This window comes from Corythoichthys intestinalis, chromosome 4 (genome assembly GCF_030265065.1).
Source record: "Corythoichthys intestinalis isolate RoL2023-P3 chromosome 4, ASM3026506v1, whole genome shotgun sequence".
NCBI classification, from domain to species: Eukaryota; Metazoa; Chordata; class Actinopteri; order Syngnathiformes; family Syngnathidae; genus Corythoichthys; species Corythoichthys intestinalis.
In genome coordinates this window covers 57,216,609-57,230,092 of record NC_080398.1, presented here as the reverse complement: position 1 = coordinate 57,230,092, position 13,484 = coordinate 57,216,609, and the positions used below count along the sequence as shown (strand labels likewise).

The following is a 13,484-nucleotide window of genomic DNA, read 5'->3' as shown; positions in this document are numbered from 1 at the left end:
AGTTTTTCTTTGTTTGGATTGATTATTCATCATCTAACATATCAGAGAAAATGCGACAGTAACAAAAAAAGTACAATAAAGCGATGTTTATGAGGAAGATATCCGTGACTATTTTGCAGACGCCATTTTTTTCATTGTGACGAAATTTGTTTATAAGTTTAGAATATGCAAGTGAATAATTGTATAAAGTCTGTTTTTTTAAACCAAATTTTAGACATCAATTAATGATTCTAAGCTAAAAATGACAAACATTTTGAATAATAAATATAATTAATTATTTTTGTTTTATGCCTGGGTTGAAACAAAAGCAGTTGCGTGACGTCTGTAAGCGGGGGTTTCCAGGGTAAAACGAACAAATTAAAAATAATTCGGGGGCTTAATGCGCAGTGAATCTGCTATGGCAGCATATAGACATATTGTTCTAGCAAACACAACAGTTCTTTTGGCTTAAAATACAGCAGTTACTTTTAAAGAGGAGTGCAAGAGCAGAAACTGCTTTTTCAGTCTTGTCTGTGTACCCCCAATTTGGCCAAATTTCAAAATTGTTCTATATGCATGTGTGAATCATTATTGGAAAGCTCTCTTTGAACATTTTGAACAGGAGGCCATTATTTGACACCTTGAAAGTAGGCTAAATCAGGTGAGGGAAAAATAGAAATGTTCGAGACCTTTGAAATTTTCTTTAAGTTTCTCATTCAGTCTCTCACCCATCCTGGTACATAATAAATAACGAACACTTCAACATGATCCCCCTTTGTCTACTCAAGTCTTTGACAATCAATATGCGTGCACAAAGACATGTGGGTGGATGTTCAAAAATAAATAAAACTGGTGTGTGAGTAAATGTAGATTTAATTTAACCCTGTGTTTTATTTTGTAAATAAAGATGGCTAAACAGGGAGTTGATAACTTTACTGCATACAGTTTTTGATTTGGCTTGATTTTAATCTGTGCAAAGAAAAAAAATTCCAGGGTAATTTTAGGGGTTAAATTGCATTACCATAATATTTTAATTTTTGCTGTGGGCTTTTAAAGTATTTTTTTCAATTCACATTAAAGAATAGGAATGCATGACTGCTTTGACTGACAATAAAAGGCTCCATATGCTTAAAGGGAACATATAAATGTGAGTTTATAACATTATCTATTTATTATATTTAGCCTTGAAGCCTAGGACTTATGCTTTATGATTTAAAAATCCAATGAAAAAACACTCGGGAATTTTATTTTGTATTCGAATTTAATAATCTTTTGAAAGTGCAATCTCAGCAACCGTTTATTTACATCTTGCAATGCATTAAATATTCCTAATTCGATTACTCAAATTTTGGAACTACTGGTAAGTTATTGATGGATTAATCAATTACTTAAATAATCGATAGCTGCAGCCCTACACTCATATAAAATGTTTTTTGACCACGTTTTCGATCATTTTTAGTTTTACATCGCGAAAGAAACACATGTTGGCAGCCTGAGTAGAACACCAATGACAGCATGCTGACGGGCAACAAACCAAAATGTCTGGCATGTTTTTTTTTGCTCTATGATAACAAAAGCACATGAACAGGAGTACACGACACACTCATAATTACCATCTAGCAAGTGGTAAGGATACTGTAATTTTCCCCGAGCCCGAGAAACCAGCATTACTGCTGTGTCTGACATTATCATGTTGAAAAACTCAAGGTCTTCTCTGAAAGAGACAATGGTTGGATGGGAGCATATGTTGTTCTACAACCTGAATCTACAGTTTTTCACAAAAGTGAGTACACCCCTCGCATTTCTGCAGATATTTAAGTACTGTATTGGCCCAACGGCCCTGATTATAAGACGACCCCCTCTTTTTCAAGACTCAAGTTTGAAAAAAGACTTTTTGAACACCAAATTAATTTTTATACAGAAAATAATTACAGTACATCTGAAACAAATGATTATAACAATATATTTGAGAGAAAAAGCATGTTATTTTGCCTCATTCAAATCTTAGTATCTGAACATTTAAATATGTCAACTAAAGAGCAAACACATTCGTAAATAAATGGCTTCTGGTTTTTGAAATGTAAATAAACCAGTCTATTGTAATAAAACAACAAAATTGCAATAAATGCATTAAACATCAAAGTGAGGTCTAACTGTAACTGTAGTCTTGAAACAAATCTGAATAAGGAAAAACATTGCAATAAAATAATGCAAACTGGCTAAACTTGAGAGTAGCTGAGATCTGTCATGACAGACCATTACTCCTCAAGTTCAGCATTCGCTTCAGTGATATTTGGCGCCATCTATCGTCGTGAATGGGTATAATTTCTAGACCCCGAATATAAGACGACTCCCACTTTTTCATTCATTCATTCATTCATTTTCCATGCCGCTTATTCCTCACGAGGGTCGCGGAGGTGCTGGAGCCTATCCCAGCTAACTTCGGGCAGTAGGCAGGGGACACCCTGAATTGGTTGCCAGCCAATCGCAGGGCACAAGGAGACACACAACCATTCACGCACACACTCACACCTATGGACAATTTAGAGTGTTCAATCAGCCTACCATGCATGTTTTTGGGATGTGGGAGGAAACCGGAGTTCCCGGAGGAAACCCACGCAGGCACGGGGAGAACATGCAAACTCCACACAGGAAGGCCGAAGCCCGGGATTGAACCCTTGATCTCAGAACTGTGAGGCAGACGTGCTAACCACTCAGCCACCGTGCCGCCCCCACTTTTTCAGTCTTATTTCAATGCAACAAACACCTTCTTATATTCGGGCCAATACGGTATATCTTTTCATGGGACAACACTGACAAAATGACACTGTAACGCAATGAAAAGTAGTCTGTGTGCAGCTTATATAAAAGAGTTAATTTATTTTTCCCTCAAAATAACTCAAAATATAGCCATTAATATCAAAACTCCTGGCAACAAAAGTGAGTACACCACATGGGAATTACGTATAGTACATCCCTAAATGTCCAAATTGAGTACTGCTTGTCATTTTCCCTCCAAAATGTCATGTGACTCGTTACAGGAGTGCTGTCAGCAATGCTGCAGAGATTGAAGAGGTAGGGGGTTAGCCTGTTAGTGCTCAGACCATACGCCGTACTCTACATCAAATTGGTGTACATGGCTGTCACCCCAGGAGGAAGCCTCTTCTGAAGACGGTACTCTATTACAGTGTTTTTCAACCGCTGTACACTAGTGTGCCGTGAGAGATCGTTAGGTGTGCCGCGAGAAATTATCTAATGTTGCATTTATTTATATATATATATATATATATATATATATTAAGGGTGTCAACAATAATCGATGCAGCGATGCATCCCGATGAGGGGCAGGGACGATTCAATTCGATGCGGGCAACACGCTGAATCGATTCAGCGCATTTTAAAATATATAAGTACGTTCAAAAATCTTCCCTGCGCAATTACGGTGATGCAATGGATTTGGTTTCCCCATTTGTATTGTTATTCTCATGTTTACCTGTAGAGAGAGCTACTTTACATTCACAGCAAGCCCATAGAGGTTAGATCTGGCCTAAAAAATTCCAGCCCAACCCGACACGGCCCGCTGGTATTGAAGCCCAACCGGCCAGATCAATTAACTATAGATTTGCATGCCCGAGCAGAGTGATGCGGAAAAAAAAAACGCAGCAGCAGCAGCAATTTATTTTCATTTCTTCAAGTTTTCTTACTGTTTAAATAGTCTACATATTTTTATAAGAGTTATAAAAGCCTTTACACAACGAAATAACGCTGGGAAAGTTTAATTATCAAAAAACACGGTTTTGCAGACACACAGAGGAGAAGATTCGAAAGGATCACATTTGCCTTTGTGTGCATAAATAAAAGTGTCTTTCCTAACAAATTCTCAGTTGGCAGACAAAAAAACGCAAGTTCACTCAATATTTAAATAATCTACATATTTTTAAGAGATTTATAAAAGCATTTACTCAACGAAATAACGCTGGGAAAGTTTAATGTTTAAAAAAAAACACAGTTTTACAGACACACAGAGGAGAAGATTCGAAAGGATCACATTTGCCTTTGTGTGCATAAATAAAAGTGTCTTTCGTAACGAATTCTCAGTTGGCAGAAAAAAAACGCAAGTTTACTCAATATTTAAATAGTCTACATATTTTTAAGAGATTTATAAAAGCATTTACTCAACAAAATAACGCAGGGAAAGTTTAATTAAAAAAAAAAAAAAAACGGTTTTACAGACACACAGAGGAGAAGATTCAAAAGGATCACATTTGCCTTTGTGTGCATAAATAAAAGTGTCTTTCGTAACGAATTCTCAGTTGGCAGGAAAAAAAACGCAAGTTTACTCAATATTTAAATAGTCTACATATTTTTATGAGAATTATAAAAGCATTCACACAATGAAATAACGGGAGGAGAAGAAGAAAAAGAGGGCTGCGCCACAGCCCTCTGCGCATTTTTTTTTTAATTTAAAAAAAATAATTTATTAGTCCGGCGCGGCGGCCGGACCCGACCCACCGAAACGTGAATGCTTAACATTTCGGGTCGGGTCGGGTTCGGGCACAAGATCTAACCTCTATGCAGGGGGGACGAGGAACCCAAATCCGCTTCCTTACCGGAGTAACGTCACAGACAAGCGCAGTTGTAATCGAGAGAACAGAGAGATAGGACATAACATAACAATGGCTGAAACGGAGAAAGAGGGAGCAAGAAATATTATAGATATAAGATAGGCTAGGCCTACATTTTACTTTTGTTCTCCATTGCAATTTAGTTGATGTTTTGTTTGCAAGTGAACTGATCCCTGGATTGATATTGCGATAAAGATGCTGCTGCACTACAATATTTTCTTTGTCGTTTTCTTTAATATTTACTTGAATATTTTTATTGATGGGTCGTTGTGACTAAAATACAGTGACTGTTATTACTGATTTTGCACAGGAGTTCAGGTGTTGCACTGTGTGAAAGGCTGCTACTGTTTGTAAAAAAAAAAAAGAGAAAGCCCTGGTCTCATTCAAAGCACTAATTAAATGCTGTGATCTGATTTTTTTTTAAAAAGATATATATGAAAGTATACTATTTTCATTTGACTTCAACCAGGAGTGACACAAGAGCCAATAAAAAGTTGTTTAATGTCTGTCCGCTTGTGTTGGCTCATGATTCACGAAAAATATGCTTTGCTTTAGAATTTTAATGCATCCCAGGCTTTAATGCATCGCAATGCTTTGCCGAATCGAACCAAATCGAATCGTGACCCTCTGAATCGAATCGAATCGAATCGTGGCCTTCCGAATCGTAATCGAATCGAATCGTGAGGGCAGTGTCGATGCACACCTCTAATATATATATATATATATATATATATATATATACACACACACACACACACAGGGGTGCACATAAGTGGTCCGCATGCGTACTCGTACCGATGGCTGACCACTGTATTTGCGGAGGACACGAGAAAATAACTTCTCAAAATGTCGAAGAGGCAGGTCACACTGAGTAATTACTTCCGTGTTCCCCCACCCCCGTCAAAAGACAGACAGACGACAGAGACGTCACCGGAGCTACCGAAAAAAAGGACTTTTGCTGGCAAGAAGCAAATGATGCTCGCACGGAAATGCGGTACAAAATGTGCCATGAGAATCCCAATGTCGCCGATAAGAGCAGCGCATTTTATGTAGGGTCAAAGAATTTCAGCCATCCAAACTTTGAAAACCCACGGAAAAAACAGAGAGCATGTGGCAATTAAGCAAACTATCGATGTCAAACAGGACCCCACTCGCCCTATGGACAAGTGGCGGAATAAAGGTAATGAACAACGACATGCACTGACAAACGTGTTTTTGCTCGCATTTTACAAAGCTAAACATGCACGTTCAATGAGGTCTTATGAGGAGGACATCCCACTTTTAAAAAGGCTTGGAGTTAATGTGGGAGCCGCATAATGCCCTTTATTTTGAATTGGTGCTTTTTATTTCTTTACATTTCACTTCAAAATAATGGCAATTTTGTTGTGCCATTTGATGTTAATCAAGCATTAATTGTTAATATAATTAATTAAAGTTAATTGGCTCTAAGTAAAGCTTGTCATAAATTTATCGCATCAGGCGGGTTGGCTCTCAAGCTCAATGAGGACCAAGTCACATCTCCAGGTCCTCCTCTGAGGACCTGGGCAAAAAAATTATGTGCACCCCTGTGTATATATATATATATATATATATATATGTATATATATATATATGTATATATATTGTAATGTCCGTAACTGTGCAGGCCCTTGAAGGGGCCATCAGACTGCAGAGTGATGACGTAGCCAAGCAAGGAAGGAGGGAGAACTGCGTGAGAGCAAGTTAGCGGTCGCATGTTGCGGATGCCGCTGTTATTTTGTATATTATTTTCCATTGTTGCCACAATAAAGTGTGAAAATCATCACCGACTCCTCTCCTTTCTATTTCCCCATTTGGGGCTATTACAATATTTTTTAACGTCGTAGGGCGGAGTTGCAGTAGGAACGAAGGAAGGAGTAGGTAGAAAGTTCTCGGTCGTGTGCAGATGAGCGAAGTTTTCTCGTGTTGCGTTAAAAAACTGCTCGGATTTCTAGCCATCAATGACCTTGCTGTCCGTGACAATGTGGACCCCAACACATTTACTGCACATTTATCCATATGTGACGACCGTCAATCCTCCCCCTGTGTTATATTACAACACATTGTTGAGAACAGCAAGGTGGCTAATGGCTAAAAATCCGAGCAGTTCTTGAATGTGACATGAGCAGCACAGCGCCATGGTGCCAAGCAAGTTTAAACGTCATCTCCAAACGAAACGCCCGTTGCTTCAAAACAATTTGATGGACTATTTTGTTCGTCTTTGTGAAAACACAGAGAAACAGGCAACTTTTTTTTGCAATATAAAAACTACGAAGAACAATGAGAAAGCCCTAAAAGCTAGTTACCTTGTTGGTAAATCCAAAAAGTCCGACACCGTGACAGAGACATTAATACTACCTGCCTACAAAGCCATTGTCTGCGAGATGCTCGGCCCTGATGTGGTTAAAGACATTGCTCAAGTCCCCCTGTCTGATAATTCTGAGCTTTTTCCAGCTTAACTGCTATTAAAAAAATAAAAAAATAAATAAAAACAAAAAACTTTGTGTTCATCTAAACAGGCTCAAGTTTCACACTGAGTATACACACTGAGAATTTATTTTATAATTGAATATACTGTACAGAAAATAATTTTGGAACATTTTTGGTTTGTGGTGTGCCGCGAGATTTTTTCCCATGTAAAAACGTTCAGTGAGTCAAAAAAGGTTGAAAAAAACTGCTCTATTAGATAAGCTGCGCACAGACTACGTTTCATTGTGTCAATATGTCATTTTGTCAGTGTTGGCCCATGAAAAGATATACTGTACTTAAATATCAGCAGAAATGCGAGGGGTGTACTCACTTTTGTGATACACTGTACCTGTCTGAATTGATGGCATCTTTCCAAATGTGCAAACTGCCCATGCTGCATTGCAACCTTTCCAAATGTGCAAACTGCCCATGCTGCATTGCAACACCATATCACAGATGCAGGCTTCTGAACTTAGTGCTGATAACAACTTTGGTTGTCCTTAGTATCTCAGTTTTCCATAAAGAACATAACATTTTAAATCTTCATATTTGTATGAATATTGATCTATTAATTCATGTTTGTGGACTAGTGGCGTGCCATCTAATGCACCCCACAATTCGATTAGATTACGATTTAGGGTGCTACGATTGGATTATTGAATGATGATCAAGGTATTGAAGAGGATCACGATTGTCGATGCATCATACATTATTAATTAATAAAGTCGCCAAACAAATTTTTGTCCATTATTTATTTAAAATATCCTAATGATTCAACAGGAATGATGGAAACATGCCCATACGTTTTTTTTTTTTTTTTGGAACAAGAGTGCAAAAACATTAACCATTTTAAAGGCAGTACTTATTTCTCAACATGCCTATACAACACACAGCTGACCTTGAGATGCTCTTATTCTCAAGAAGGTGTAAAAAAAAAATTAGCTGTTTCAAAGGCAGTACTTACTTCTCTCAACAATACAATAAAATTCACACTGGTTTCACATTTTCTGGAAACAAACAAAGTGTCTTTAGAAATAAGACTTCCTTTAACAGATATACTTTTCACAGATTTCTGTACTATTTCGCATGTTTGTAGTGTTACCTCTGAACTTAATCCCGGTTTTACATGTTCTGCATCTGGAGTATCTTTTGTACACCACCAAACAACGCACAAATGGACATGGAAATACACGTTAGCGGATTCGCTTATTAGCATAGTGTTCGGTGCTAACTAGTAACATCTCAAAACAACAACAATAAAGGCTAAACAGTACAAGAGGGTTCGTTTACTCACCTCTTATAGACGCACATGGGACTTGGCAACACACTAGGGACATTTTCCAATTAACACGACTTGAACCTACTGCTGGACACCTGAAAGGCAAGGAGCAACTGACTATCTCTATTCCCCTCTCGCTTTAAAAAATAACTTGCGCACAGAAGAGGACCCAAAGCGTGACCGCCGGGTCCCTGCCTGTCTCATACACTTATTTATTTTCGAATCTTTTGAACAGGAGTAGGCATGTGCCGGTTACCGGTTTCACGGTTTACCGTGGTGTGAAAACGTCGCGGTTTCAAAACCACTAAAATTTTCTGCCAGACCGTAGTACGGTATTCGCTATTTTTCATGTGTCAAAAATGCAGCCAGAAGTGGCTTGGCGCGGCAGCGCTCACCCCCTCCCGTTTGTTGCTGTGTGTGAAAGTGACACTATTGGCTAAACAGCCAGTGAACCCAAAAACAAATACTCCAAACATAAGGCGTACTTTTCTTCAATTTATTGAGCTCTCAAATCGTGGTAAGTGGAATATACAAAATGAATACATTTAAAACGTTGTACAATTGCATTTTTCCATGTGTGAGTAGCTTCAACAGATTAGCACCATGAAAAAGTTCGCCAAAAACAAAAACACACATTTTCCTTTCAAATTCAATATACAAACTAACTAAAAGCTTACAAAGACGAATGTTAGCCTAGGTTTAGCTGGGAGAGCAACTTCGTTGAGTGTTACAGCCGCAGAGTGAGAAAACAAGCTTGATTCGCTTGAATGAAGGGGAAAAGGGATAGCATCAAAGATCGCTAATTGCGAAAGATGCTCTTGCCCTAAGCACAAATTCATGTTCGCTGGAATAAGGAGCGATCTCACTCCCAATGTTTTTTTTTGTTTGTTTGTTTGTTTAGATGAAACCTTTCCACTACAATATTTACACTTTAAACTAACTTATACATTTTTAACTAACCTATTAACTTATGAATTCTTTGTTTTTTAACACATAGGCATGACATCATGTAGACAAGAGCTGACACAGTGGGTGAAAATGGCGAAACTTCACTTGAGCTTTTCCACCCTCAAAAAAAAGTCATGCAGTAGAATTAAAAAAAAAAAAATCCAGAAGTGTTTTTACTTTTTTATAGAAATTATTTTGTTCTTGCTCTGATCTTGAGCAACTTGAGCTGTGACTGTGGGTATAGTCTATAAGTTGTATTTATTTTAATTTTATTTAAAATATTAGTTTTTTAAAATTGATAATTTGTTTTAACAATATATTCATGTTTAAATTTGCAACTATATTCTGAAAAAAAAGAAAAAAAATCCTGTTCAATGGAAAAAAAAATTTTTTTTCAACCCATACATCTCAAAATAACACATTTTGGAGCTATAATTGCAATACCGGTATTTTTGCCCACGGTTATCGTACCGTCAAAATCTCATACCGGCACATGCCTAAACAGGAGTAAATCTATGGCCCATTAACTTCAGCTGCAGCCATCACAACCTTTCTGAATTTCTGAAAGTATTCCTTAGCCCATTTAGTGACACCCCCCCCCCCCCCCCCCCCCCGAATATTGTTTGTAGCATATGAATTGAGAAAAAGTCGAATTGACTTTGTTTACATTTTTCTTTCTTAGGTAATACCCACATGTATGGAAGAAAGCGCTCCGCCAAAATCCGCCCGTCGTTTGATTGAAGAAGAAAATGTTCGGCTAACAAAACGTATAGAATATTATTAACAAATTGGTTAAACAACTGAGAGCTTACTATTAAATACTTTGTCTGTTTTTTGACATTGCAGCCCATATTAACCCATACAGACGTCACCTTTATTTGCAAGTGCTTGGTGGTAAGGCCTTTTTGGAGCACCTTCAGGAGCCAGAACCTCTACCTGGTCAGGTTTGCTCCACGTTTAAGTTATTTCTGCATTTCCGAAATCAAAGGTTTCATTCGAAACCGGTGCCCTGTGCCTGTGACCCTGACCTGCAGGAGGGCTTCCTCTTCGAGATCCATACAGATAGCACAGGTGAAAGAAAATAATAATGACTTCAATTGTCCATGTCGAAGTCTGCTCTTTTCCAACGTACGACTTTACATCCTACAATTAATCCTGTATATTTTTTTGGTTCTGCAGGAGAGGGAAGTAAGATAGTAGATGCTACCACTATGCTGTCCATTTGTGATCCAGTTCACTTGGTGTTGATCAAGACTGACACCTCCAGTGAGACGACTTTGGTGTCATCCCATTTCCTAGACTGGAGGCCAGTCCTCAGTTCACCCAGTGGGAAGACATGCTTGGCTCTAGAACTTATGGGAGTAGGTGAGATAACAATTAATCTGGGCTTTTTTGCTTTTAAAAATCTGTAGAGAATAACTACAACACCTGGCAAAAATCATGGCATCATCAGTCTCAGAGAGCGTTCACTCAGTTGTTTAATTGTGTCGGGAAAAAAAAGCAGATGATTGTCCAGTGGCAACTTTGTCTTTGTAAAAACTAAGATAAATCTAGGTAGGAGCTGGGGGGAATAACTAATAACTAATTTTCAGACCAAGCAGAGGGAAACAATATTAATATTAAACAGTATTAAGTAAGGGTGCAACAATACTCGATTTTATATTGAACCGTTCAATACGGCCTATTCGATTCATTACGCAAAAACATTCGATCCAATTGAAAAAGCTCCCAAAATGTATTTTCCGAACATTTTTTGTGGTTTCTTTTGCTTCAATGTCTGGCGCATCTTTGCCTTGTGTAAAAAAAAAAAAAAAAAAAAAAAAAAAAGGCTATGAGAAGGCTCCTCCCCGCTAGCAGCCCCCCCCTCCACTCCTCCCCCAAACTACCTGAAGTGCGGGAGCTGTGGCGCATGAGGATCATTGCTCGTGAGGAAAGACAGAAGCTTAAGGAGGCGGCTTGCTGGCTTCAACGTCGTACAAAGCCGTTGTATAGCAGCATTTTGGGTTTACGCTATATCCACTCGTACATGTTTAACAAAGACTGTCTTTACGGATATGTACAGCAATGCCCGCAAATATATTGTTGCCGATTTGGTCGCTATGAATAACCTCGCTTTGACAACAGACAGGTTAGGACCGTGGGTCACAGAGACCTAACTCACAATGATGAACAATGAGTGGCAAATTAAGAGCGCTCTACTTCAAACTCGTCCTGTTTATGAAAGTTGGTTGTCATGTGCTGCTGTTGTGCAGTAATGAGCAGATGTGACTTTTGTTAACTTTTTTAATACCCCACAACACTCGCGCACACACTAGATATCATCAAATAGCAACCTAGTTGTGCTACGTTAGATCCCATGCCATTGGCTGCGTGAGCCCAGAGTGATCATATACTACATCTATGAATTAAAAACTGTCATGACTGAATGGAAGTTAAGCAGGCCAAATCAGTCCGTACTAGTGACTATTGATAATGCTGCAAATATTGTTAATTCAGTACGTAACAGAGATGGCCTCGGACCACAAATAGACCCTACCCATGTGACGTCACAACTCCTTCCTCCTGACTGGTGCCGCCCAATTGTCCGTCAACACATCATGTTTCCCTGATACGGCTACGTACATTCCTCCTATTTACGACGTGTTTTTCTGCTCGTTAACATTAATAATCAAAATGGTGAAGGCGTGTGTGGCGGTCGGTTGCAATAACAGAGAAGATAGACGGAGAAGACGGCGAGACTTGAAGTTCTACCGGATTCCGAGAGACCCGGAGAGAAGAGAGCGAGATGGGCTGCTGCAATTCGACAAGAAAACCGGGCTCCAAACGATTACCACAGATTATGTAGTAGTCATTTTATATCTGGTGAGATGCATTTAATATATATTTAGAGGGTTTTGGGCTGACAACCACAATTAAGATCATTGCTAGGCTAATCGCCGACAACATACACGTATGTATGTAGTGAGAGTGCTATCGCTAAACCATATAAACATTAAAAGCCCTAACTCCATTGACAAACGACATGAAATACATTAGACTTGACAGTGGATGTTAGCAATAACAAAAGATTTTGAATTGAAAATTTCGTAACTCACCTTTCCAAGCACAAGATAGATTCCTGCGGAATTTTCGTGGACGAGGACCTGTTTCACCCAACCAGCAGCGAAGTATTTATAAGCCTCCAAGCTCTTAAAGTTTTTCAAACCTTCGTGAGAATAGGCTGATTTTGTGTGGACAAGATAGTTGTACATATCAGGGTAGCTAGCAGATGTCAGGCAAATACGGCGGAGACAGCGGGTCGATTTTAGGCATCAAATATGGATCTGGCGAATGGATAAACTGAAGCTTTTCCACATACCACCTTTTATGCAACGCATCAAGTGAGTTTACAGCATCCGAAAGCACCGGGTCTTCCATGAAATGCATTATAAATTGCTCGATCAATTGAGACCATTGATAATACAGACACAAAATGACGGACAAGGGGGCGGAACCATACAGCGAGCACGTGATTTTGTGACGTCGGTGGGTAGGGTCTATAGGATGTTTTGCTCATGTGGTAAACTTAGCTGCTAAGAGAGCTGTAGCAATCAACAGTGTCACTCAGGTTCGCCTCACTTTACAAACAGTAAAGATTGTTCTTAGCACTTTTATACAAAATTTCTTCAGATCAGTAAGTAGTAGGCACACAAATATCATGCACTAAAATGTATGTTTATATGATGGCTCTGTTATTTTTGCCTGTTAGCAAAATAAAAAAAAATTAAATTAAAAAAACACTTTTATTTTTTGTTTCGGAGCATTAAATGTATTGAATCGAATCGATAATCGTGTCCCACTATCGCAAATCTTACTGAACCGTGACTTAACTGTATCGTTGCATCCCTAGTATTAAGGAAAAAATTTAGGAATTACCCAGTAAAATTGATTCCCCAAACTAATGCATGCATCATGTCTGATCAGCTCATTAGTCTACATTTAAAAATGACTTTGTGTGTTGAGAGAGGGTTGGTGTGTGTGTGTGTATATATGTGTATAATGTGTAATTAACGATATGAGTCATACACACGCGCTCTGTCTCTTGCGCTCGCTCTCCATCAATATTCAACTAATAAATATTAATAGTAGTTAGAGGTGTGCAAAATTTCCGATTCTTAGATTATCCG

General features: G+C 38.5%; 1 protein-coding gene across 1 annotated transcript in view; it reads left to right on the top strand.

Annotated features, from left to right (window-relative positions):
- The window catches only part of cep76 (centrosomal protein 76), a 43,417-nt gene that overhangs the window by 8,435 nt on the left and 21,498 nt on the right, over positions 1–13,484 (top strand). Inside the window, exons 3-5 of the mRNA XM_057835381.1 lie at positions 10,001–10,085; positions 10,165–10,389; positions 10,498–10,683. Coding sequence (XP_057691364.1) covers positions 10,001–10,085; positions 10,165–10,389; positions 10,498–10,683 — 496 coding nt within the window. The remainder of the gene's footprint in view (positions 1–10,000; positions 10,086–10,164; positions 10,390–10,497; positions 10,684–13,484) is intronic.